Raw genomic sequence first — 26090 nt, forward strand, 5'->3', positions numbered from 1 at the left:
CTCTCAGTTGAACGTGCTCTTTCTCGTCACTCAGTGAAAACGACCACAGGAGTCCGTCTCTCACTAACTGGCATTACCTTTAGCTTGTGGTACACAAAGGCTCTCTGTGAAAACCAAAGATATCAAGTGAAAATATATCCTATATCATACCACAGAGTACGTATGAATCATCACCAAACTTATGTAATGGCTATATAAAATCACAGAATCATAGAATGTTTTGGGTTGGAAGAGACCTTAGAGACATAAGCTGTGAGAGTTGAAAGGAGACAGTAGAGGGAAGCATTTAAGAAATGCAGTAATTTGCAGGTTTTGGGGGTTTTTTTTTTGTTTTGTTTTTTTACAGAGTGACTGCATATCCCAAATGAAGTAAGTATCCGCTTTTTGGTAGAGAACCTTCCGCTGCCTTTAAGTGCTTACAGTCTACAACAGTCAAGATAAAGGTAAAATACATTTATTTTCCTATGGTAAATTTTACCAAGGTGTAGCAAAAATGTGTTTTGAAACTTTTTTATACTTTTTTTCACTTTGAAGTTATCTGCCCCCATCATTTGCTTATCTGCCAGCTGTGAAAAAAGGCCAGAATACCTGATGTGTTTTTTTTCCTCTGAAAGACATGACATAAAATAATTCTAAAAGTAAGCAGAAAAGCACTTACGACAGGCAAAAGAAAAATTGATGTCATTCAAGTGCTTTTATCTCTTTATCTTTGCATGCCCACAAAAAGAAATAGAACTATGAAATGTGTGGCAGAGTGCCAAGCCTCCTTCCGGATGGCACAGGTCTCTTCCAAATTCCACCTGCGTTATATGAGAACAGAGGAAAAAAAACAACACAGGAAAAGAAAGTTCTGCCGCAGCATTTCTAAAATGGCCATTCTCTAGGAACTGCCAATTTCCATCTAACTAGAGCAGTCTATGAATAAGTACAGACGAAACATTCAGGAAATTAAGGGATGAGTTCGAAACAATGCTACTCTGACAGTGGCATTTGTTCAAAGGACTGCAGGCAAACACGGGTAAGCTGAGGCAGCGCAAAAGCATAATTTCACCCCCTTCTGAGATTCAATTTTCTGCTTCTGTTAGGAGATAAAGTCCCTTTTCCCCTCTTCTTTTGTAACTTAAGAGATCTACTCTTTAACAGTGCCTTTCTTGATGCTTTCTCATCAAACTTTAAACAAAATTTCTGAGGGATGGGGGCAACTATGATGACACAGGATTACAAAACCCCACCCAAGTAAACAAAATTGTCAGTGTGTGTGCAGTGAATTTGCTAAACGTATTTTTTCTAAAAAAAAAAAGCTGTCATGAAAAGTAAGTGGCATATAGAAGCTACTCTCTCAATTTATTAAAATGGTTAACATCTCAAATTGTTAATGTAAGTTATATAATGAAGAACCTAAAAATATACCAGATTTAGAGCAACCGAAGCCTAATAACAAAACTTTTTTTAAAAAAAACTATTGATAGATTCATGTGCAAGTGCAAACATCTGTGCGAACTGACATTCTATAACTCCCTTTAAGATTGAAGGTTTTATAAAAAGCGTTTTCTCACCTCTTTGATTAAACAACCTACTAGTTTTAACCTATTACAACACAGGCACCTAATAAAGCCAATTGGGTGGGTGGGTGTGTGATAGGGGAAAGGCATTACTGGTCAGATTTTTTTTTTTTTAATATTTGCATTTTATTGTAGGGCAGAACATGATCACAGTAGCTGAAAGACAATTTCTACAGTGGAAGAAAGCTTGAGAGATCTTTCAACTTTTCTTCCTGCTCTACAAGCTTCTGTAACTTCATACAAATGTTTATCCAGTCTATTCCTAAAGATCTCTCGTGATGGAGATTCCGTATGTGCTTCACAGAATTTATGTTGATGTTTCATAACAGCTGGCAGCTTGAGCAAGCTGGTTTGAGTGTGGCCACAAGGAAATACCAACTATGCTTTTGGTTGAGTACTGATGCGAAAGGGCTTCAAAAAGCAAGTGAAGAGCTTAATATCATCTTTTATTCTTGTTGTGTTCAGTAAAGTTGGACTCTGTCAATAAGGAAAGCTAACAATTATTCTTCCTTCCTGATTTAACTTTGTGTGGTTCTGAATTTTGATGAAAAGACGAGTTGAAGAAAAAAGGTATATAAACTATTACAGTAATACATTTTCCCCACCTTCCCACAGGAAAAAAAAAAAGTGTTATTGACGGGCTGCTTTAAAAGTCTTAGACAGGACTACCAGGAACCAATTCTGTCATATGTATCACTGGTTTTTTCCTTCCTTGCTAAAATTTTTCATGAAAACAGGAAAGTAATAAAGAATTTCTCTGCTTCGGTTACTTTTTACCTCGTCCAATGACAGCAGCTAAGAGAAATACTCATATTCAGCTTGAGATAGTCAAGTAAAGCCACTAAACACTAGTCACTAATACAAATGTGATTTCAGGTGAAAAATAACAAGTTTTTCTATCTATGAGGGGAAAAAAAGAAAGTAAAATAGGCAGCAAGAAAACTTCAAATATCGTAAAACAAGAACACCACAGCAGCTAGGCAACTAGAATGTTGACAAGACCACACCTTTTAAAAAAGCAAGGGTAAACCAAGGGACATTTGGTTTACCAAATTTTGTTAAGGGACAAATTTTGGTAAAACTGGAACTTATTTTTTAGCGTTCTAAAGATTGATTGATTCAAGCAGAAATGATTAATCCTCCCCTTATTCAAGATAGATTTGTCACAGCTTTTTGAAGCATGTAGAAGCAGTTCTTCCAGATCAAAGCAGTGCTAAAACAGGTCTCTAATTGCCATTTCTGCCACATCCACATACAATGCTTTAAAGACATATACAGTAAAGCAAATCTTGAAAGAGAAAAATGAAATTATTTTAATGATTTTCCATACTGAATCAAATATAAATTGAAGCTGTATTTTGAATCTGAACTAGAATTGTAACTTAGTTTTAAGCATTTTTAATGACTGTGTCAGCTCTTGGCAGAGGACTTTACAAACATTTCACTTCTACGCCTATATTTGCTCTGATTTTCAAGGACAGGTTAAGCAGTTCACCCCAGAGAATTTCGGGAGCTGAAATTAGCGTGGAATTTAGGATCTGCTGCTGTAGGATCTACGATCAGGCATCTTTTCACAGCAATATGAAGCCACTAATCAAAGCCAAAGCCACTAATCAATCTAATCAATATGAAGCCACTACACCATTCATCTTTGAAGGTATTTTATGTCTGTTCTCTCTGAAATGTGTTTCCAAAATTTATCAAAAACTGTCATCAACATATGATGGCTAATGCCACTTAACACTGGAAACAGATTAATCTGAGGAACAAAGAACAAGAAGCCTTTTCAGGATAAAAGAACAATATAGCAATTAATGAAACATTGCTGAACTTCTGAACTGGACACCAGTGCTCACTGAGATAACTGAAAATGCTAGCCATGAATAAGCAAATCTTTTAGCATTTTAGGCAGACTATATGATAAGGAAGGAAACAGAGTCATGAACTCACCATTATTTCATTATCACATTGATTCACGCAATATTTTTTTTTCAAGTAACAATGAACTAACTTACCATATTCCAAGGATTACAGCAAGCTCTTCTGCACACAAATCAGGTAGCTGGTACTGATCAGCATCTGCTAATATTATCTCATTAAGCACTGTATCATCATTTAAATCATAGTTCTGTTAGACGAGAAAAAAATTAAAGAGATAAAAAGACAAGCTGAAACAGATTAGTGTTAAATGCTTTCATAACAAGATTTTCAGGCTAGTGACCATGGGCCTCTGGGAATGTATGGATTTCTTTTTAAGTATCAGCATAAGTGCAACTAAATAACATGCACCTTCTGCAAGTACAGTTAAATTCTTTACACAGGGAACTGGTCCTCCTACTCTTTTTTAAAAAAAAAAGGAGGTCCACTTTTTTTTTCTGTTTAAAGAAACACAGATTGAAAAAAAACCCACTGAGCCAGCACCTCCAGACACTTTGTCCTGATAAGGGCAAGAAAGAGTACGCTGAAAAGGTTTGCTTATGGACAAGTACTTGTGACTCCATCGAATTTCCTCTGGAACAAATTAAGGCGTACGCATTTCAACTTCTACAAACAAGTGTGCTACCTGAAATTCATTATCTGTCATTTAACTTGAAGAAAGTAATCTGTGGCCGATAAGTGGAAATGACTATGTTCATAGAATTTGTGTTTGTTTGAAAACAACCAGAGATTAGCAAGGATTATATATTCCATTCCAGGTGATACCTAAGCCTAAAACAGTGTTGCCCTTTTTATTGAAACACTGTCATTATTTTGTTCTGAAGTCCTCATTAGATATCGACTACAAAGGCAAATTCTTCAGAAAGTTGTGAATAACTGGGAAAAATAGCTTGTTGGGTTTGTGTCTGGTGGAATTTTAGTAGCAGGGAAGGGGGTTACTGCTGTGGCTCCTGCAAGAAGCTTCGAGAATCTCCCCCAGCTCCAAGTCAGACCCACCTCTGACCAAGGCTGAGCCAATCAGCACCTCTGTGACAACATCTTTAAGAGGGGAAAAAAAAACTTTTGGGTGAGTTCTTTTGTTTTGGGGGTTTTGTTCGAGAGAGAAGTGAGATGTGAGAGAGACAACCACTTGAACGCTGAGGTCAGTGAGCTGGAGCAACCATTCCCCTTCCGCCCATTGTGAGAAGGCAGACTGAGGCCTTGCAGCCCTCAGACATCAATAGCGGAGCAGAATCCCTTCTGCAGCCCCCACTCTGGAGCAGGGGTCTGTGCCCGAAGAAGGGTATGACTCTGGGGGAGACACTTGCTCGAGTGATCCGTTGCTGGGAGGACTGCAGCCCACAGAAGGGATCCACATTGGTTGGAGAAGATCGAGGAGAATTGTCTCCCAATGGGAGGGATGTCAGAGTGCTGCAAAGGAGGAGTGCGAAGAGTTTTCCCCCCCTGAGGAGGAAGAACTGGCAGAAACAACATGGAACAGATTGGGACTGACGACACCCCCATTCCCCTACACCACTGCAGGGGAGAGCATAGCAGAGCTGGGCCCAGGAAGAAGGGAGGGATGAGGGAAGGTGATTTTAAGATCTGGTTGTTCTTTCTCACTGTCGTATTCTGATACAATTGGTGAAGTGGTAGTGGTTTTGTTGTTTAAATTAAACTGATTTTGTTTTCTCAAGTTAAGCCTGTCTGTGGCCCACGACCACAGCTAGTAAGCCTTCCCTGTCCTTCGCCTCAACCCTCAAGCCTTTTGTAGTATTTCCTCCGCCCCACCGGACAGAGGTAGGAGTGAGGGAGCAGTTGCATGGTGTTTTGTGCTGGCTAGCATGACAAGTCATACAACATCTCAGTTAGGAAATCTGAGAACAATGCATCGTGTAGTTTAGTTCTAGGTAAGTTGTACTTGAAGTCTACAACAGGTTGCTACACAAAATTCTATCATAAGACAAGCTGTGACATATACACAATCTCTTTTCATCAAATACAACACTAAAGACATAGTAACAGACAAACAAAACAACCTAGGATATTCTCCTAAGATATTTGTGCATTCAGTGTAGAAATAGAGGAGTAATATCAAATTCTTTCTTTTGCTTAAGATTGTGCTTGACCTGAAGTCTAAAAAGGGATGACTTTTTTTATAAAGGCTCCCCAACTTAATAAATCTGGGACCATAATGCATCAATTTATCTCTGGTTTCTTTAGAAAATTCAAGCAACTTTTAATCCTAACCAAAATTTCTCCTCATGAAAGAAAAATGCCATCTCAAACCAATTCAGTGATTGTTGAATAATTTATGATTGAGGTCATCGAGCACACCCTTAGCACCAGGAGGAATACTCAGTCCAATTACCTGTCTTCACACTGTTACTACATATTTCTATTAGTCCTTACGAATCTGTGCATTTCTGTGATGCTTTGCAAGCTATTTTCAGAATCTGTCTGGCCTGTATTCCTAACTCCATCATTCATAGGCACTGGAAATTAATACATAAACTGTAGAAGATAACATTTGCCAACATGCTTTTCGCTGAGTACCCACATCTGTCTTGCAGTCAGTCATATGTCGTTTTACCTCAAGTCTTTTAATATTAGGCAAAAGACTGCCCCACATATTTTCCAAAAATTTTCAGAAATCTTAGGTTTTTCCTAGACACCACACACACTTCCCCTTGCAGACACCCCCAAAAATAGAACATTTTCATTGTAAGTTATTAAAATAATTCTTCTCAAATACCATTGTTAAGTTTTCTAGAGGTGTTGGAGCCAGACTTAGTTCACTGCGAGCAAGAAGGGATTCGTCCGTTCTTTGGACATGCAAAATAAGCTGTGCAACGTATTTTTCCTGGAATCGTGTTCTCTTCCCCAAAGCACCTACAGAAAATTAATATAAATTTATATTAATGAACACTAAAAACCAGTAATCTCATCATATATTGGACAGATGCTCACAAAAAAAATAGAAAGAGGAACACATTGAGAATTACATTATGAAACCTATCAGTGGTTTAACTCTGCTCGGTATGTTTGCAGTGAACTACAGGCATTCTCACTGCTAGCTACGACGTACAAAGAAATACCTATTACAAACACAGCTAGACAGCTCTTGCAAAGCCACTTTTAGGTAAATTCCCCATGACCCACTATAGCGCCTCTTGAAAACCCACGGTCATTTTCATCAGTTCCCTACTATTCCATAGCAGTAAACCACAATTGTTCAATGTGCCTGCTAAAAGCTAATGACAACATGGAGACATCTAAGGAAATGAAAATCCCACATCATCTTACAGACTATCGTTTTAAATATTTCCGATCTTCATTTGAGGACCTAAGTCTATGAAGAGGGATCGCAGACATGATGTTACGACAATACAGTGCACAAGATACTGCAAAAGTAGCATGGGGAGGGAGTGAAACAGCACACCAACGAAGGCTGTCTACTAAATTAATCAATATTCAAAATATACAGTATTCAAATGCACAGTGTGAAAATGCTCTCAGTGTTAATTCTTCAGTTCTTATTTGACCCTCAGACAACATTGACTAGTTCTTAGGGTGGCAACTGACATACATACCAGATGGAAAAGAAAAACATGTTGTTTTTCCCTTGTTAGCAGGATAGTAACTTAGAATAACAGGATCCTAACCAGATCCAAAATGGAGCTAAAAAAAAAAAACCTGTAAAAAAATATAAAATTTGGAGGTTTGCTTGCTAATTATTAGGATGATACAACGCTCAAATAACGTGAACTGTGAAAGTCAAGCAACAGAAACAGTACTGAATGCTTCTCCACTGCTGCTTTTACACAACCAATTAAGATCAAGTTCTTAGTCTCATCATCAGTTTGAAAATTCTGCAGGACAATCTACATCAATGATTACTGATAGCTCATGCAACAAAGGTCTGTGGACAATGCCATTGTCAGCAAGAATCATCTGGCACAGGCACTGAAATAGCAGTCAACCCCTCTTCTTCCTGAAGGTGGAAACAGAGCAGTAGGGAAACGAAAAATTAAACTGATTTCTCCTTCTCTGCCAATCACCCTTTTTTAACAGGGAAGTCCTGTGTTAAGAGTTTATGAAGAAAAGAAGGTTCTAAAAATATCACCTTAAAATCACAGGGCATACTGGAGAGAAGAGGTAACACAAAGCAATACTGGATAATGATTCATACTACTTTTACACAGCAGCACTCCATTCTCTATTTTAACAATGCTTGAAACTCAATACACTGTAATTCGCTTCCTTTTATGTCTTACTGCTTAAATAGCTGAATAAAACTCGCCAAGATATGCTGGTTACTGATAAATTTACATGCTACCTTACAGCTACTGATTTGTTTATGCCCTGAGATGCATGCCCATCCCCACTTCATTTTTAAGCAAAGAATTCCTTGCTATTACAGGGACAAAACAATTTTTTTTCAAATATATCTCACATTTAAGCTTAGGAAAAATTTGCTTGTTTTATACCACCATAAATTCTCATGATATAGAGTCTCTCTACACAGAGAGACTGTTTTCTGTTCCACACTACAAGTTCCCAGAGATGTCCGCAAACAACACACAGACAATATGCAGATCTCAGTTCAACATTAACCTTCCAGATCTGTTGATCTTAACATTTATTTTGTACTACCAACATTTGGTTTGGAAAATCTATATGCAAGAACCACCACAGTCGTCTCTTTTACTAGAAATTGTCTTGTGGACTTATTGATGGTTGTGACTCATTGTGAGGGACATAAATAGTCTTTTAATAAATGATGAATACAGCACAGATCTGGATTAATTGGACTTAAAAGTACACAAGACAAAACAAGTATGATTTATTCACACATTTCTAAAATAACTTTGGAAAACATTGGTTCTAAATTTTCTCTCTAAGAACAGCATAAATCTCCATGACATAATAAAATGTTCAATGAGTAAGGATTACAAATATTAAAAAATAAAACACTTTTTAAAATCTCTTCCTAAAAAGGAAATTCCTCCCAAAAGCCTTAAAAATGTCCTTACTAGAGGTTGAAATTTCACATTAAAGCAAAGTATTTTTTGATGATGTAACATTCTTTCTGTTTAGCCCAAACATGCGTGTCAGATAAATTTGTCTAGAATGCCAGCAATTCCCACATGTCCAGTTCAGTTCATTCGCCTTCAGGTTAGACATCCTTCTTAACTATTCTAATAGTTACGGAGATAAACCACAGATCTTTAAGGAGTTTCACAACGTTTTCCAAGAGAATTTATTGCCAAAATCTTTCTCTGAGACTAGCCTAACCTCTTGGTAATCAAAAATACAAATAATTCCACTGCATCCAAATTTTTTTCCCCTCCAAACAAGAGGTTGTTTCTTAGGTCAGACTGAAGTAAAGTATTAATCTAAAAATCTACTTTTAAAGGAAAAAAAAATCCAACATCTAGCTGTAAGCTGAGGAATATCAGTGAATAGCCACCTGCCACTTGATTTTACTTGTTCTTAAAGAAATTTTTATACCTTCAGTGTCATCACAGGCACTGATGTTATTAATAAAAAAACACAAAAAATTTAGCTTAATTTTAGACAAAACTATCTTATAGCATCACATTTGCAGTACATGCCACACATGGAACACGTCACATACAGAGTATGTTGTACATAGGAAAAAAGGTAGGATCAGTTGAAATGCATGGAATTCCTCCAAATGAATATATGGAAGTTATTCCTATGTTTTAAGCAGATACCATTGCATATAAGCTATACATAGTTACATAAAAACATGCCACAAGATTTAGATTACAGACTCTTCAGAATAATCCTTTAAAATCTTTACAGAAATAAGCATGAAGTTCCATAAGAGTTTGCATTTGTGGGTATTTTTGGTGTGATTTGTTTACTTCGTGATTGTTTTGTAATTAAAATATTAAACTGACTCAGTATATAAGCAGGGGTAGGTACATCATCATCATGGCTTGGCTTTGTGGATGAAGATTTGGGAAGGGCTTTACCCACGCTTACTGCAAGCGCGCTGATGGCTGAAAAGGCCAATGAGGGATAGGCAAGACCGGTTGCAAAGAGCACAGCGGAAGGTCTCCTTGGGTGGAACAGTCGAGGTATGGTTCTTTCTGCACTGTCTTTTCTCCTCGAGACTGATTCTACGCGTGCTCTCAAAGGAGACAGCAGCGTTATGTGTGGTGTGTCTCCAAATCTCCTGACTGGAGGCCAGGGTGGACCACTGATGGTGGTCAATATGGCCTAGGCTGAGGTGTTGTTTGGGGGAGTCCTTATATCTCCTCTTGGAGCTCTTCTCTTGCGGCAGCCGGTGGCGAATTCACCGTAGAACACAATCTCAGGGAGGCGGTGATCCGCCATCCTGGAGACGTGCCCTGCCCAGCGCAGCTGCGTTTTCAGCAACATGGCCTCAATGCTGGTGACCTCTGCCTGCTCAAGGACAGCAACTTGCGTGCCCTTGTGAGGTTGAGAGCTGTGCTGGTGGTGGCATGTGCCTCCGGTGGGGTCTCCCAAGCCAGACAGGTCTCAACTGAAGGGTCAGACAAAGTGTGTCCATGGGCAGGAACGGTAGGTACAGCTCCAATCTAAATATCAAAGAACAGCTAGCCTTATGACATACAGTGGTCTAATAGGTAAGGAGGCTGCAAGTTTCAGTTCCTTAGTGCTCTCCACTAATAAGTCTATAGGACAAAAACTATATAAAGGCTGATTGTGCCGGAGTAGAAATACAGAAAGTTCTCACACAGAAAAGGTGTGCATTTTATGTCATTTTGATTACCTCATAGGACCAGCTAGACCAGACAGACTCATATCTATAGATGTTATTTTAAATGAAATTGCAAGTGCAGAAAACTGCTCTGCCTTACTCCAACAAACAGGTTCTGAAAGGATAATTATAAAGTCTCCATAGGAATTGAATCCTTGACATTTCTGTTCATCAGAAATTTGACTTTTCTACTTATTTCCTGTGATAACAGTAGTCCTGGAAGTGACTTTAAAATGCTATTTGCATGGAGTAGATCTAGGCTAGTGGCATAAAAGTGAAAGACTTCATCAAATTATCATGCAGACTTCTCTGTGTCTCCAAACAAAATTATTTATCATATAGTTCTTTTTCACTTGAATACGTAAAAAAACGCAACAACCTGTGGGTTAGTTTGGTCCAACCAACCACCCTCATAGCCTGTAAAAGCAAAACTTACCTGTAAGATTAATCTGCAGTTTTGTCATGTCTTTAGCCATAGTGAAACATTGTTTAGCTTTTTTATACTCATAGTAATACAAAAATGTATAGGCACACTCAAGATGGAACTGAACTGCTAAGTGCCAGCTTTCATCACCTGTGAACACCGCTTCTGCCTCTGTCACTGCAAATTAAGAAGAAAAGCTATCAGTGCAGTCCAGGAGAATGGTATTTTTAAAATACGTTTAAAGTACCAGGAGAGAAAGTCTGTCACGCTTAGAGCCGATCTGTTGTTCTTTACACTTCTATCCATGTAAAAATCCACAGTCAGCGTATAAAATATATGCACTGTTTACAGCGTTTTTATAGTTAAGGATTACTACTAGAATAAGCAGAAGTTTAATCTTCGCTTATACTTTACAGTAAAACTGAAATGGAATAATTTACTTTTGCAGGAAATAAACAACTCTTGTTGTACCTTAGCAGTCTTGTACCTGCTAAAGAACCAGGAACTCAATACTGAGGTAATACCTTCCCCTAAGTAGCAGGTGTCATAAAGGAAAGTTTCACCAGCACATTGAGGATTGAATGGGAACCTAGGACTCTTTAGAGGGGGGATTCTTTCATTGGGTTCTGCTTGGGTGAGGGGTTTTTTATAATTACTGATTTGCTGAGTGATAAAGATCGTGTTCTCTATCTAAACAGGAAAAAATACCGTCGCAAATAAATCTGAAATCTTCATGAAAGAAGGCTTGATTTTTTTTTCATCCTGCATAGAAGCATTTGTAAATTATTTATCAAAATATAGCAAATGACAAAATAATATTCTTGTAAAGTAAAATACAGACCAGTAATTTGAAAACAATTCATGCGAATTATTCTTATAATGGAAGTGGATTTTTTACTTTGGGCTTTACTTCTTTATTTTGCCAGAAGATACTTACATAGTTTTTTCAAAAGTCCACAGCACCTAAAAAGACTAATATCCAAGATTAACATCGATGCTGTGTTACTTAATGGATGCTTAATTTTTCAAATATGCTTTAAGTCTTACTATATTAAAAGCTAACATTATCAATGATATATTTTAAAACATTTTTCTCTGACTTAAATTTAGAGATTGGCAGTCAACTCTAGCTTGAACAGATATTATTGTTTAAACCTCCTAGGCTTTTCTTGAGTACTTGTTAATTCTCAAAATCTTTCAGTTAATATAGAAAGCTGCTAAGTCTGAACATATTTTTACACAGCTTTAATTCAGTAAGTAAGAATCTGCATGGATAATCCTGCCTAGTAACTTAACTTCTCAAAGTCTGAATTTAGAGATTGTGTAATGAAAGCAAACAGGTAATATAAAAATATTTTTCCAATGCTTTTCTAGTAAACTAGGATAGAAAATGCAGCAGGTTACGTTACAACTTAATCCTTACAAACAATCACTTGAAAGCATAATTATTTAAAACAAACTCTGTGCAATTTAATCGCTGCTTTTAACACAAAGCCCATTTCAGACACATCACTACAAAATTAAGAAAGTTAGCTGAATGCTAACCTCACATCTAAGTAATATACACTCTTCATTAAAAACAATCTGAGGTCTTACTGCTTTTGTCCATATTTATTATAGAACACATTCTATTTTAAAAAAAGAGAATAATGTTCACAGGACCCTAAAACATTTGCCTTTTTAACAAAAGCTTTGGTTTTTCTCAAAAGAGTGGGGGAAACACAGCAAATAATTTGGGACATCTACCATCTTTGCCCCCTTTTCACACTCTATAGATATATAATGCCACTGTGATGGTTTCCCAAAGGACAAAAATCCTATTCACATGAGGAAAAAATAAAATGGGGTTTTCTATGAGGTATTAGAAAATGCCTTTGTCAAAATACATGACAACTCATCTCTAAATGCAATAGAAAATTCAACTTTTTTTTTTTCAGAATATTTCAGGATTGTGGAATTAAATGAAGACTCTTTAGCTAACTAATCGGTGAGGGGCAAATGTACATAAAAAACTGCCTCCTTTTTCCAGCTTTATCAGTAGCTGCAACAACCAGTCTATATAAGAGTTTATGACTCTTAGAAAAAAAACAAGAGATATTACATTTGACATTTTAACATTCTACATTATGCTGTTGTAAACATCAGTACATACATAATTTAGTTTTATTTTCTCTACATATATCACAGAGAGGTAACAAATTTCAGAACTTAAGTGGGGATAGAGTAAAAAAAAAAAAGGAAACAAAGCAGTTTATCTTCTCCGTGAAGATTCAGAAGAACAAGGACATTTTCCCTTTTCAAACCCAAATAAGCTGTTAGGTAAGGAATGAAAACTGTACAGAATGGGCCCAGGTGAGCTTATGATAAGTTAACAGTGCTAAGCACAGGGGAAGAAAACCTCATCTACAATCACATACTTCCATTTTCATCTTAGAGGCTGGAAAAGAGCACATGCCATAAGTCTCTGTAGACTTCAGTGAATTCTGTTCCCTCTCCACAGTTACATGAACATCCTATAAGCATCATGTTGAAGAGCTGAGTCTACAAATTCCCCTCCCCCATGATATTGTAGGCCAATAAACCGAGTAATTAGAAACATACGTTGTTTTATACAGGCCTGGGCAAGAGTGAATAGCTCAGGTGATCTCTCCTCTAACAACTGCTGGTGAATATTGACACATCTTAGAGTCCACCAAGATAACATCTGAAAAAAAATAAAGATACCTCAAATTAATAACAAGTGTTGATCCTTTTCAAAAATAAAGTGGCTTTAGAACATAGATTTTGTAATCTGTTTTATTCTAATTTCTAAAAAAATATAAACCCATCTAGAATAGCTGTTTTATATTAAAGTTGAGCCCTAACCTAGCATAAAGATGAACGTATTCAAGCAGTTCTACACTGCTCTACAAGCTTGATGGACTTTTCCTTTGTTAATTTCTCTAGCTGCTCTTTGAACCTTGTAGATCTTTAGAACCACAATCTGGTAAGAAACTCTGAATAGAATATAAATAAATACTCCTGTGTGCCGATTTTGGAGTAGCCACTTTAATTTCATACCTCCTAGTTCTTGGAGCAGAAAAAGAGAAAAAGTTGCTTCCTGCTTATCTTGTGTCACATTAATGATTTCACTCTTCAGTAATCTTTCCAGCCTGAACAGTCCTAGACTATTTAGCTACTTTCTGTATGGAAGCCATTCAGTATTTCTGATCATCCAGTGCTGCCCTTCTATGCATTTCCTCCTGTTCTGTTTAATCCTTTATTTCTTCAGATGGGGGTGGAAAGGAGACCAAGAGGTGTGGAACAGGATCAGAACTGCTCTTGAGAACACTTTACAAGTACGACTGAAAGTACTGATGTTTGCATGTGGAATTTCAGAAGGGCAAATACCTGATATTAGAAAGCCATGTACAGAAAAATTCCCCAGCATATTTTACCCCTCTCTAGCTGCGCCAGGTGGAAATGCATGGAGAAGCTAACAGTTAATATAATATTCTCAAAATTACACTTAAGATTATCATGATAGGGCATACCTCTACACAGACTCTAATGATTACTATTTATTCTGCTACTGATTACTAGTTATTCTGCTACTGTTAGCATGCCAACCATTTTCTTTGAAACTGATGTTTGATTGCTTCTGAGAAGCATTTATCTTCTTAACTTTTTACAGAGGTGTGCTTACATCAGAGTGACCGAAGGGCTGTACAGTATTCATGCATAAACATCTAAACAAATCACATGTAGTTGACTGTAATGTCCTTAAGAAGAAACCATCAAAAAGAATAGCAGCATCTATCCCAAAAAGCAATGACAGATGACTTTTGGTATCAAGCTGAACAGAATAAAAGCACACAGACAGACTATGAAGGGTCAAATCCCAACATTTCAATCACTTATTTAGAAGCACCTAAATGCAATTTAAATAACAAGTTTCAACTTACTTCAGTTTAGTTTTATACAATAAAGTATTCACTTTGCTACACAACTGGGTATCCAGCTTAAAGATACAATTTCCTGAGGCCTGATGCTTGCCACTCAAATGTTAGAATCAGAGAGAACATATTTATAAAGTTTCTGGAAAGTCAGCTGAGATCCGCACAATATTCTATTAGCAATTTCAGTTTTTTGGGGAGCCAAGTCAAGAATTTTTGGATGACTTTAGCATGTAACCTTCCATGAACAAAGTATTTTTTAATAAAACAGGGCTTTATTAATGCTTTAGATAATATATTTCAGACAACTTTACCCTATTTTAAATTTGCACTGATCTTAAAGAAGCAAGTATTAAGAGACTTCCTTTGAATCCAGCTAAAACGAGAAAGAATGGCAAGCTTTAATTGCCACATTAACCTGTTGATCAAATGAGGTTTTATCAGTTGTTGCTTTTGAACTACTATCCAAACTTGATGTAGCCACAAGTAATTGAAGCACCGGAGAGTAGAAGGCAGCCCCCCATTAAGTCAGTCTGAGAGGAGGCAGCAAGGGAATTCTCTATATCAGGTAAATTTTCTGCCTCCCTGACTGACCCAGTTGCTGAAATGCAACAACACTCATCTGTGCATAACAGGGAAAATGATGGAAGAGCTGGCATCCAGAAATGCAGTACAGCCAAAAATCTCCCACACAGTTTAATTCATCACTCATACAAGGACCCAGCTGGGAATGGATGTTGTCAGCCAGGCATAAAGAGGCACCATGTGGCATTTTGATCTTCAGCCAAATTCTGTTCAACTGGAATGCAGTGAAGAGGATTTGCTGCTGCTAAAATTCCAGTTCCAGACAGTCCTGCTACAAACCAGCCTGCTGCTAATCTATAAAGGAGGTAGAGACAAAAACCCTCTCAAGAAGAGGTTCATCATGTCTTCTTTTTAATGTACAAGCACAAACCAGATAATTAAGGTCGCCTCTACATGGATGACTGCAGAAGAGGTAGAGGGCATTGACAAACAAAAGAATTTCCTTGGCATCTAGAATTCATGGCTGAGAATTCTTACAGTAATGGTTAACAGTAGCCCAGTGCTTGTTAAAAAGGACATAATATATATACATGCTACATTAACCCCTGCCCCCCAATATCACAAAGTATGCATCTTTTAAAAAAGTTGTTTCCTATTACATTTTCTAGTTTTTCCAGGTAATGAAGGCATCCTTCTCCTTTTTGAGGGTAGACAATAAAATAGCTCATCTTCACGAAGAAGATACTTGCGTTTAATTGTAACCACTTTGAACTGTTTCTTAGAGGAAAAAAACCCCAGTGCTACAGAAAAAGAAATGGAAGTTATACTGATTCGATGAGGTAAGAAGAAAAGAAAGAGAACCAATTAATGAGTAGCTGGCAGTCATAATTATTAGTCACATATTTCTTACCTGAAGAGATGCAAGTTTGTGTCTTAAATTCACAAGGATTATCCTGGCAATAAGCAGCAAAATAGGATGAGAAGTCAAGGTATAGATTGATTCACCATCTAGAACCAGTGTCTTCAGAATAGCTGCATTCAGCATTTTTGGCTGAAAGAAAAATTACAAGTTTCAGAAAACCTAAGTAAATTTATAAACAATTTATGTAATAAAGAATTAGGAAAAATTACACCTCATGTATTAAAGGAAAACGTCTGCTTAAAACATAAAAAAAAAAAAAATCACCATCGCTTGGAGTCTCAATCTTTTACCAAAAGTCATGGTTAATTCTGCTGTGTTTCTTGCTGTCCTGATACACCATATGAACATGATCTGAAAGACTCTGATTTCCTCTCACCTGAAATGCATATATCCAATCAACACTACTCCCAAACACATTCCAGTAATATAATCCTTTCCATGATCTAAGGAGAAAAGCTTTTGGTAAATCCATGCCATTCAGTTCGTGAACATAAAAATAAAATAATTTGTTAATTAAATTAATCATACAGCACTCAAATACACTAGATATTCCTCCAGTGATGTCAATGTGTTAGATATTTCCCCAGAGGAAGCTTCCTGTTGGCATGGCATCAGGGCAGCAATATTAGAGCCATTCTTCCCTTTGACCAAGATATAAAAACCTCTCCCTGCTTTTCCTGTACGATGTTCCCTACAGTAATTCTTTTACTTAATAGGCTTGAGGTAGCTCTCCAGGGAAACTGTCTCCCAGTGGTGACTGTCATCTGACAGTCACCTATTCTTCTCTCCCTTTTAACGCAATAAAAGCATTCAAGCACTTTATCTTCAGGCTCAGGGAGATGTCAGTTCATCAGTTTATTCCTAGTACTCACATGGCAGATTTCCTTTGAAAACTAAAAAAAAGTAGGGCTTTTATTTTCAGTTGGTATGAAAGGGGCAAGAAAAGGGAACAGAAGTGAAAGAGGAGAAGGTTAAATGACAGCTTGCATTGAAGTCACTTGTCTGGGAAAGATTCTTATTTAGTCTACACAACCAGGATAGAAGTTACCTGAATCCCATTTCAGCTTTTTAAATTAAAAGAATAATGCTATTCCTAAGTTATTTGAAACTCTGTTCAATACCTTTACCCACAGGTTACACTGAAGACAAAAGCTGTTGAGCCACATTATTCCCCTAGTTCACTTTTTAACATCAGAGTAATCATCAGGCTTTTTTTCTGATTTGTTTAGGTTTGTTATTCATCTTGCATTAATATTGAAAATACTTTTATTTTGTAGACAATGACCCAAGACTTTAAATTATTTACTCAAAAGGGAATTCTTGCATGACATCATGCAGTCATTTCAATCCCACTGTGGAAAACAAAGTTTACAATAGTCTGAAAAACTACTTGAGAATGAAAGAAAGAAACTGCCAAGTCTAAGTATACCAGATCCCTCCCACCTTTAGTGATTCAGAAAGGAACAGCCTTACCGACATCTCTACTCCAATTGAAAAAGTCATCATTTAGTACTTCTAAAAATTCATTTTTAAAATACACGCACATGCTAGGACACTTAATATAATTTTCAGTTCAAGATAACCTTTTTTCCCCTGTCTGCTCCTTTTTGATTATTTCTATAATCAAAGTAGACCACACTTAAAATACTATGAAAGCAAAGAAGCTTTAAGTTTTGTTATAGGACCATTTTCTAAAACAGCCTTGCTATGCTGTAAGAATCTACACTTGTTTAAGCACTATAGCAATCAATTAATCTCAAATTCACATTTCAAGTCCTTTCACTGAAGCGCTCAGTCCAACTAATGCAACAGACAGAATGTAACAAGGGAGGGAGAAGAGAAAGATGATGACATGTCACAGCCTTGACAATAAGCCAACAAATCTCAGAGCCAAAGAACTGCTACATTCTATTTTAACAATTCCATGTTCTTTTCCATGAATCAAATCCTATACAGGAAAGCAGACATCCTTTTCTCTTAGCTGAGAAAGCCTAAACCAGAATTCACTCTTCTAGATCCTGCTCTAAGACTGCATTATCAGTGTGGAATCGCAACAATAGAATTTACTGCCCCAAGGCAGTCTTTTAAGATTCAAGAACAGCTACGTATAAGAGGTAGACACTTAAGATTTTGCAGTTTCAAGGGCTGAAAAGTTAGGAACGAAAACACAGCTCCTAAAACACTGGCTTAGAGTAAAAAGAAATTTCGAGCTTCTCTTCTTGTGGTTAAGTACTTAATTCTTCCAAGTGTCAAACCTATCTCATAGAGCTCAAAAATTTCATATATCTCAAAATGGCTACACCCCAAGACTTGCTAACAACGTTCCTGACCTAGTAAACTTGGGTTAGATTGTTGAGTCTTTCCATTCTTCACCACACTTGTCATCAAATCATGTCATTAATCTATTCAGGAATAATTTTCTTAAAGCACAGAAACATATACTAGATAATTACTTTATGAACATATGCTGAGAAATCTGAGCTAATCATACAGTTTCTGTTGGACCTGCAGGTGGTTTTGCTGGACGACCTCTGGACTAAATAGACAAATGAAGCTCAATTCAGTCTAAACACATTTTTAATCTCTGACACACCGAGGGTTATATATTCAACTTAATTCAATGTAATTCAATGGCTACTGTTAAGTAGCTACTACTGAAACCCCAGATCAGCTGCAAGCTGGACAATACTCTTGGCTATTTCAATTTTAACAATACTGCAGAAGTATTTCCAAGTACAACCATTACCGTCTGAGTAATGATACTAATCCAAAAAAGGCTTCTGCCATTCACATTCAATAGTTCTGAGAAAAGAGCACAAGAATTTTAGTTTAGGGGCTTAATGTCCTTTTTCTGCTAATGATAGTGGCAAGACTAGAGGCAAGATGAACATTTGGTACGCCTTTACTTTCGTATCAGAAACTGCTTTGAACTGGCCTTCCTAATTCATCACCTCTTTCACAGTTTTGGGAATCCGTCTCCTAAATCTTAAAAAGGTAAGTACAGACATACAGAGAGCTAGAAAAAGCCAGACTAAAGGCTTGGGAACAGTGGTTTAAAGATGGTTGTTGAGGGGAACAAACTACGAAATAAGGAATCTTGATATCGCTACTACACCTTACACACAGGGCTTCTTGGATTTTAAACAGTACAATTTGTCATTTGGCAAAGCAAAGGTGATAGATCTTCCAGAATGATAGAGGATATACCAAGGTTATAAGCCAAAGATTTGGTCCTTGGAACAGTATTCGCTCTTTCTCTAGACTTTAAAGGGATGGAAAAATTGGTTTTGTTTGCAGCTCCTCCTCTCTCCAACTTTCTGCAAAAGAGGGCAAGAGAGACACTGGAGGCGGTCTCCAGTTTCACAATCCAAACCAGCAACAGGTAACCCGTGTGCAGCTGAGTTGCAGACCAAAGGTAATGAAGATGAGCTACAGTAAGCAAGTCTTCCCTGTAAGTGCTACACGTGTAAGTACTTAGTTACGAACACTCTTGTTCCTATTCCCTATGAGGGTGCTTACTCCATTTTTAAGGGAGTATTTTCCAAGTGCTTACATAATAATCTCCCTTTCATATATTCTCTGCAAGGGAATGCAGGGCAAGAGTGTAGGCTGCTTTAGCAGATTATCAATGCTTACAAGACTACCTCCACATTTAGCCTTTATCATCCACCCTTATATTGCCCACAAGAGGGAGAAATTTGCAAAATCTTAAAAGCCTGCATCTTACTGAGCACCAGCACTCAAACAGCACATCAGTAAGCCTAAAATTCAACTCTTTCTTCCTTCTGGCTAGTTTATACTAACGACAGCGAAGCATTTATATCCTGAAAAAGGAATTCCCAACAGAATGAATTAATAAGGCGAAGGAATCATACTGGATTTGAGACAGTAGTACTTTCATATTAATTGTTACCATGGCTATTGGTATGAATAGAAGTGTGGTAATAGTTCAGTCTCTCCCAGCAAGGATCAACTAATGCATAAAAGAAACAGTAATAAGTATAAAGGAAAAAGAATTATTCAAATGCATCCCAAAAATCATTGTTTGGAATCAACCTGGAAGTTACAAAAAGGCCAGCAAGAGCTGTGTATTCGGAGGATTCCTACCAGCTATTTATATGTATTATCAATTAACATTTTGGGATCTTCTTCCAGCTGAAGCTTCTCACTGATACCAAATATATCCTATTTATGAATATATATCAGACAACACACTTTAATTAAGCTGCTTTAATTAAGCAGCTTGTCCTCAGAACATTCTTACAGTCATCGGTGTTCTTAATTAGTCCAATCCACAGTTTTGTCCAGTTCATCTACTGAAAATACTAAACTTAATTGCATGAGCTAACACACAGAAACACTGAAACTTATGGCAGAATAAACATGCTCCAATTTTAACTGTTCTGTACCTTTCTGTACCTTTTGCATGTACTCTTACACACAAAGAGACAGTCACGGTTCTTTAAGACACAAGGAGCCCATTACTATTAAAAGTGCTTTAGTCTAACCCCAAAGCCAGAACTGCTAATCTATTTCAACCGAAATCCAGTAGTTTTTAAATCTTCCTTTAACACAATCCACTTATTAAAATACCCAGTATAGTATCAGTGTGGTAAAATCTCAAAGTTATTTTTGAAAACTGAGATACCTAATAACTAAAACACTAGCTGGTCTTCTGTTTAGAAATTACTGAACTACTTTCATGTGTGGATTCAAAGCAGAAAAGCACAAGCCAGTTCTGCAGGACATAAAAAGAATGCCTAAGAGTACATGAATGTAACTGCAATTTACAGAAGGCTGGAATCAATTTGGGTCATGGGAAATAATATACACAACTCGTGAATATTGTTCATGGAAGACATCCAAGAGGCCCCTACCAGCAAAAGATGCTATTTTATTTGTTCTTCACTGAAATTAATTATAGTCTCATGCAGTCTTAGTGCACTCATATGAAATTAATGATGCATTAAGAAGCTATCTGGAAACAGAAATGAAACTATGCCACTGACCCAGAGGTGAAACTTTCAAAAGACAGAAATGGCAGCAGTTACATAGCCTGAAAAAAAAGTTAAGACTAATGCAATAAAGCATTTTGAAAAAACTAATAACAGTTTTTAAAATATTCCCGAAATAAACGAGACATTGTAAGGCTGAAGTTAGCGATATTAGTTAGAGCAGTCTAAAAGAAACATGAAGACAATTTTTAACCTTGACATGGGAAAAGACCATTTTAGTTTGAAAACCTAAAAAATGGAAAATCTATTTTAAAAGGGATTGTATCAGTCTTGGTGGCAGAATATGGAAGATTAAAAAGATGGAGAAAGCTAGAATTATATTTTTAACCCACTTTTTCAGATTATCTCTGTATGCAAGAGAGGAAAGCTGGATTTATGAAAGCACAAAAATGTCAGTTTTACAGAGTGTTTATACACTAACTTTGGAAGGAAACTATATATATAGCTATCTTTGGAAGGAAAAGAAAGTACATAAGGGTAATTAAAAACATACAAAAGCTTTTGAATTAAGACATCTAATAAAGAAGAGAACTGGATATTTTAATGCATAAATGTTTAGTGCTCTCGGAAAGAAAAAACACGAAAGCATAAAAAAAAGATAATATAAAAAGCAGTAATACAAATAAAGGTAAACATCTGCCTGAATGTGTAAATAGCTAAACCTAGCAGCAATATCAAAGTCTGATGCAGTTCTCATTAGAAATCAAGTGTGCTCAAGTCTGTTTTCCTTTACATTGCCAATTTAGTTTTTGAACTACCACCTCTGCATAAGCAAACATCTTTCAATGCATTACACTCACAGCCACAGCAGAAACGTAACAAACTAAACAGGAGACATGTATTCCCATATTCAACAGGTAATTAGTAACGCATTCTTCCGTTAAGACAGACAATAAATAGGATGATTAACAGAAATTATGAACATTGTATTTCACAGGTCTGTGAACTCTGTCAATGACAGCAATTCTATGACTACTATCTTGGGCTGCAACCTCTGTTAGACCACAGCGTGCAGGTATACACTAACACCAAATACTACAGTTCTTCAGGAAAGAGCACCCACAGATAAGAATATTTTAATTCTATAATATTAAAGATTATAGACAAATTATAAAGAGAATGGAAGAAATTAGTTTGCATTTCTTTATTATATATAAAGGCAAATTGAATTCATTTTCCCCTCAGTAATACCATAATGTAAAATTTCTAACTCTTTTTATACCCTAGAAACTTTAGGACACTTGGTTTCCACTGTTACTTATTTAGTCGGAAGATGAGATTTACATTTCTAGTATCAAAAAATCAAGAAGAAAGTAAGCCTACATACACACCATGTTAGCTCTAAAACTAAACTGATAAACACCTATTTAAAAAAGAGGGAGAGATAATTGTATTGAAATTAGTTACTTAGAAATACAACCTTGCAAATGAACCTAAACCAACTTTCTAAAATAGGAAATTCTTGCAAAAACATGCCATAACAATGCAACACAGATCCAACAGTTATGCGAAACTTTTCATATGCTCAAACTTCCTCTCAATTCCACAGGTCACAGCATTCACAGTACTCATGGTTCATGCCTTATACACAGCAAAATTCTAAATTCAAACTCATGCAGATTTAGCATTAGCAGAGACTAGGGGTATATTCTTCCCTGACATGCCCCAGTAACCAGTATATTTTACCACGGCTTTAATTCCAAGAGAAAAATTAATGCTCAAGAAACTGTGCTGAACCACAGGTGCAGGAGAATCACAAGATGGACTGTGGTACTGCCATGACAAACAACATATGTACCTCACTAAAAAGAAGTTATGGTGTTGATTAATTACACAAAAAGTTGCTAAATAAATAAATAAAATTGACAATCCTCAGTTTCATCTCCTTCATTGCCCTCCTCTTTCAAAAGCTCCAAGTCATTGCTGTTGTACTAATACTATTACAATTCACTTGGCATCATCCATGACCCTACTGGGATACTGAGAATCTAAATCTACTGTTCTCTTGGTGTCTGCCAGATATTCAGCTGTTCACAAGATATGCAGCTTCTACCTCACCCTAAAAATGGAAAATTTCAAACTATTAACTTTCTTTGCTCCAGCTAAGACAATATCCCAATATGAATATATAAAAAGTTTGACTGCAAACACCCTTTGGGTAAACACTCCCATGTAATAAACATCTCTTCCCCATCCAAAACCAACATTTCCAGCAGGAAATCTCTTAAATAAAGAATAAGTACTTTTGGGACACTGCTTATAAAACCAATACAGCTGAAGATGTTTGCAATAGCAGCCAGTAGGATCAACAATCAAGGTAATTCACACAGGCGCTGTGCTTCACAGATGTGCCTTCTCTGATGCATCTGTGTGTTACGATTATTTGTGAAAAGCAGTGACAGGAAAAGAACAGCTTATTAAAATATAAGTGTACCTCACAGAATTTCTGTAACAATGCAGGTGGCAAAAAGTCCTGAAGCTTTAACTGAGGAGGTGGCCCAGTCCAATTGCTTTGAACAAAGAGCTGCAAACTGCCCACACCAAGCAGAAAAGTCAGCCTCTGCCTGCAACGTAGATAAGAAAAGCAATTAGCAACATACTACATTTTTATTAAATGCTACAACGTCTGATTAATTCTTGTACTAATTCAAAACCCTCAGCCTTAAAAAAAAAGACTCTCTTGTTAGGAAAAGACAATGAAATTATTATTCAAAAATGCACGTACAGACTTAAGAGGCTTGGAAATACGTTTGTTTATAATGATTGTAATTAAAGACAAACATTTTGGAAACAAAGTTAGATCACGTTTCAAAATTGAAGACTGTATCTCACCATCAGACATCAGGAGGAGATTAGCACAGGATGCAGATTATCCTGTATTTGCCTATTGCACAGTAGTTACCTTTTCTCATGACACATCTAATCCTCAGCATTTTGAGACAAAAGATATTGCATTAGCAGGTGTTCCAAAAGAGCTTGTTTATTTTTGTTTTGACATAGCTGTTTATTTTCACTCCGATAATAAAACAATTAAATGAACAAAAAAGTTCAGTTATCACCTCCAAGTTGGTTCAGATACTTTGGCAGCAAATATTCTCTCATTCAACCATGCTTTTTAATTTAAATCACAGTATGTTAAAGATGGATTTATGAGACTGTTTCATTCCTGAAACTAAGTATGGTAAATTTTTTCTTATTCACAAGACTAAGCTCATCTAACATCATTATGATACTATTTCTTTATGAACCTTCAGTAACAAATAATCTATGTGGTCTCCAGAAGGCAGGGCACAATTCCTCAGAGTTTAACGGTCAATTTAACAGGTGAAGACTTTAGGGACGGACACAAACCTCTGATTTGTTTTATAATTCTTAACAGCTTAAAACCTTATTGTGCTGTAATGTGCCAACAAGGGCCCTGTCACATACATAACATGCCTCCTGCCTACAAAAAGTTAACATTTTAATTGTGCCGGTTTGATATAAAAATTGGAATGTTAAGGAGCATAACTGAATTAGAAAAACCTTGTCTTCTTTTCCTTTGTAAAACAGGGACTTAAAGATGCAAGGGGAAACAAGAGGATAAGGTGTTATACAACCCTTAAATTAATCAAATCAAAAAGCCACACACAAACAAGTGGCTGGTGGGCAGGAAAATGACAAAAAGGTGTAGAACAATGAGAAAGCAAGGGTGATCAAGAAAACCCAGAGCCTTCAGGAGAGTTATAGAACAAGGACTGGTAGAAAGAGTTCTTGTCAAACAAGGTAACAGTTACCAGCTGTCATTATTCAGCCAGTAACTATCTACCAGCACATACTATTTGAATACATAAGGATTACCATTACACTTCTAAACTTAAGAACACAAAGCATTAACAATTACTGTACACTAAATTATCACCATTACACACCACAAAGACATAACTTTCTAATCATTCTCTCATGATAAACTAAGCTTCAAAGCTTCTGACAGACAACATACCAAATAATCAGCCAAGTCCGCACTGTGATTTTACAGATGCTCTTCTGTCTTCCGAAGACTCATTTTTATTATTTTATCATTTACACTATTATTCCTACCAATATTTATTTACTTATTTTAACATTGCTGGTATCTATCCAGCAAGAGAAGTTGCTTGAAGTCCTGACACAGTTACATGCATGTAGAAGGCCTCTGGAACTACTGATTACTTTGGCTAGGACGCTGTCTTCCCACTAGCAAATTTGTCATCACCAACTGCACTACTTTTCCCATTTTCAGGTCCATGACCAACTTCTGGTCTCTTTATCACTCATTCTATATCAGAAAGTCAATTCCAAACTGTAATCACTGCAAATGATAGCCCCCCAGCTATACCCTATTTCCCACCCCACCCCCCGCTCCCCAAAAGATTTCACTCTGTTTCTCCAACTGCTCTTCACACTTACAATGCAGACTTGCAAATGCTCACCTCCCAAAGACTGCCTGAAAGCTGCTCTTCGTGCAGCCTGAAAAGCAACAGGACTGCTGGTCATGTCCCATTTACTATGGTGACCTACATACTTTAATTTCTCGTATTTCCTCAGACATATGTCTGTATCCATCCATCTCGCTCGTCCTTTCTCTAAGAGAATGGGGGGTTTGCTGCCTGTTTTTTTTAAACAGTGTTTACACTAAGCCCAGTAGGACTGTGATCCATGATGTAAAATGAGATGCTTATATACGCTCCACTGTAATACTCATACTGCTATATCTCATCTTGCTCAAATTCAAAATAAAGAAGAGAGCACTTGTATTTGACAAAACAGATTCATATATAATGCTAGAATTTATAAACAAAATACAAGAATGAGAAAATACTCAATAGCCAGGCTATGATTAAGATGTGATTAGATTACAGGTTTTGAGAGAGTTTCTTTTCTTCTTAACAAAGCCAGAAATTACTGAAGCCAAAGCAAAATTAAACACCGAATAGTTTTTTTCCAATTCATATACATCGAAGCAAGCTGCAGAAACAGCAGGAAATTCTTCATTT

The 26090-nt window shown here is 36.7% G+C and overlaps 1 protein-coding gene across 1 annotated transcript in view; it reads right to left on the bottom strand.

The window, feature by feature from the left end:
* Positions 1-3577: 3577 nt before the first annotated feature.
* The window catches only part of LOC104495081 (tetratricopeptide repeat protein 27-like), a gene marked incomplete at both ends in the record, with an annotated part of 26402 nt that continues 3889 nt past the window's right edge, over positions 3578-26090 (bottom strand). Inside the window, 6 exons of the mRNA XM_010138001.1 lie at positions 3578-3690; positions 6235-6371; positions 10691-10855; positions 13280-13382; positions 16049-16189; positions 23510-23639. Of these exons, the coding sequence (XP_010136303.1) occupies positions 3578-3690; positions 6235-6371; positions 10691-10855; positions 13280-13382; positions 16049-16189; positions 23510-23639 (789 nt within the window). The remainder of the gene's footprint in view (positions 3691-6234; positions 6372-10690; positions 10856-13279; positions 13383-16048; positions 16190-23509; positions 23640-26090) is intronic.

The sequence above is a fragment of the Buceros rhinoceros genome, unplaced genomic scaffold (genome assembly GCF_000710305.1).
Source record: "Buceros rhinoceros silvestris isolate BGI_N320 unplaced genomic scaffold, ASM71030v1 scaffold11536, whole genome shotgun sequence".
In the NCBI taxonomy this organism is placed as follows: Eukaryota; Metazoa; Chordata; class Aves; order Bucerotiformes; family Bucerotidae; genus Buceros; species Buceros rhinoceros.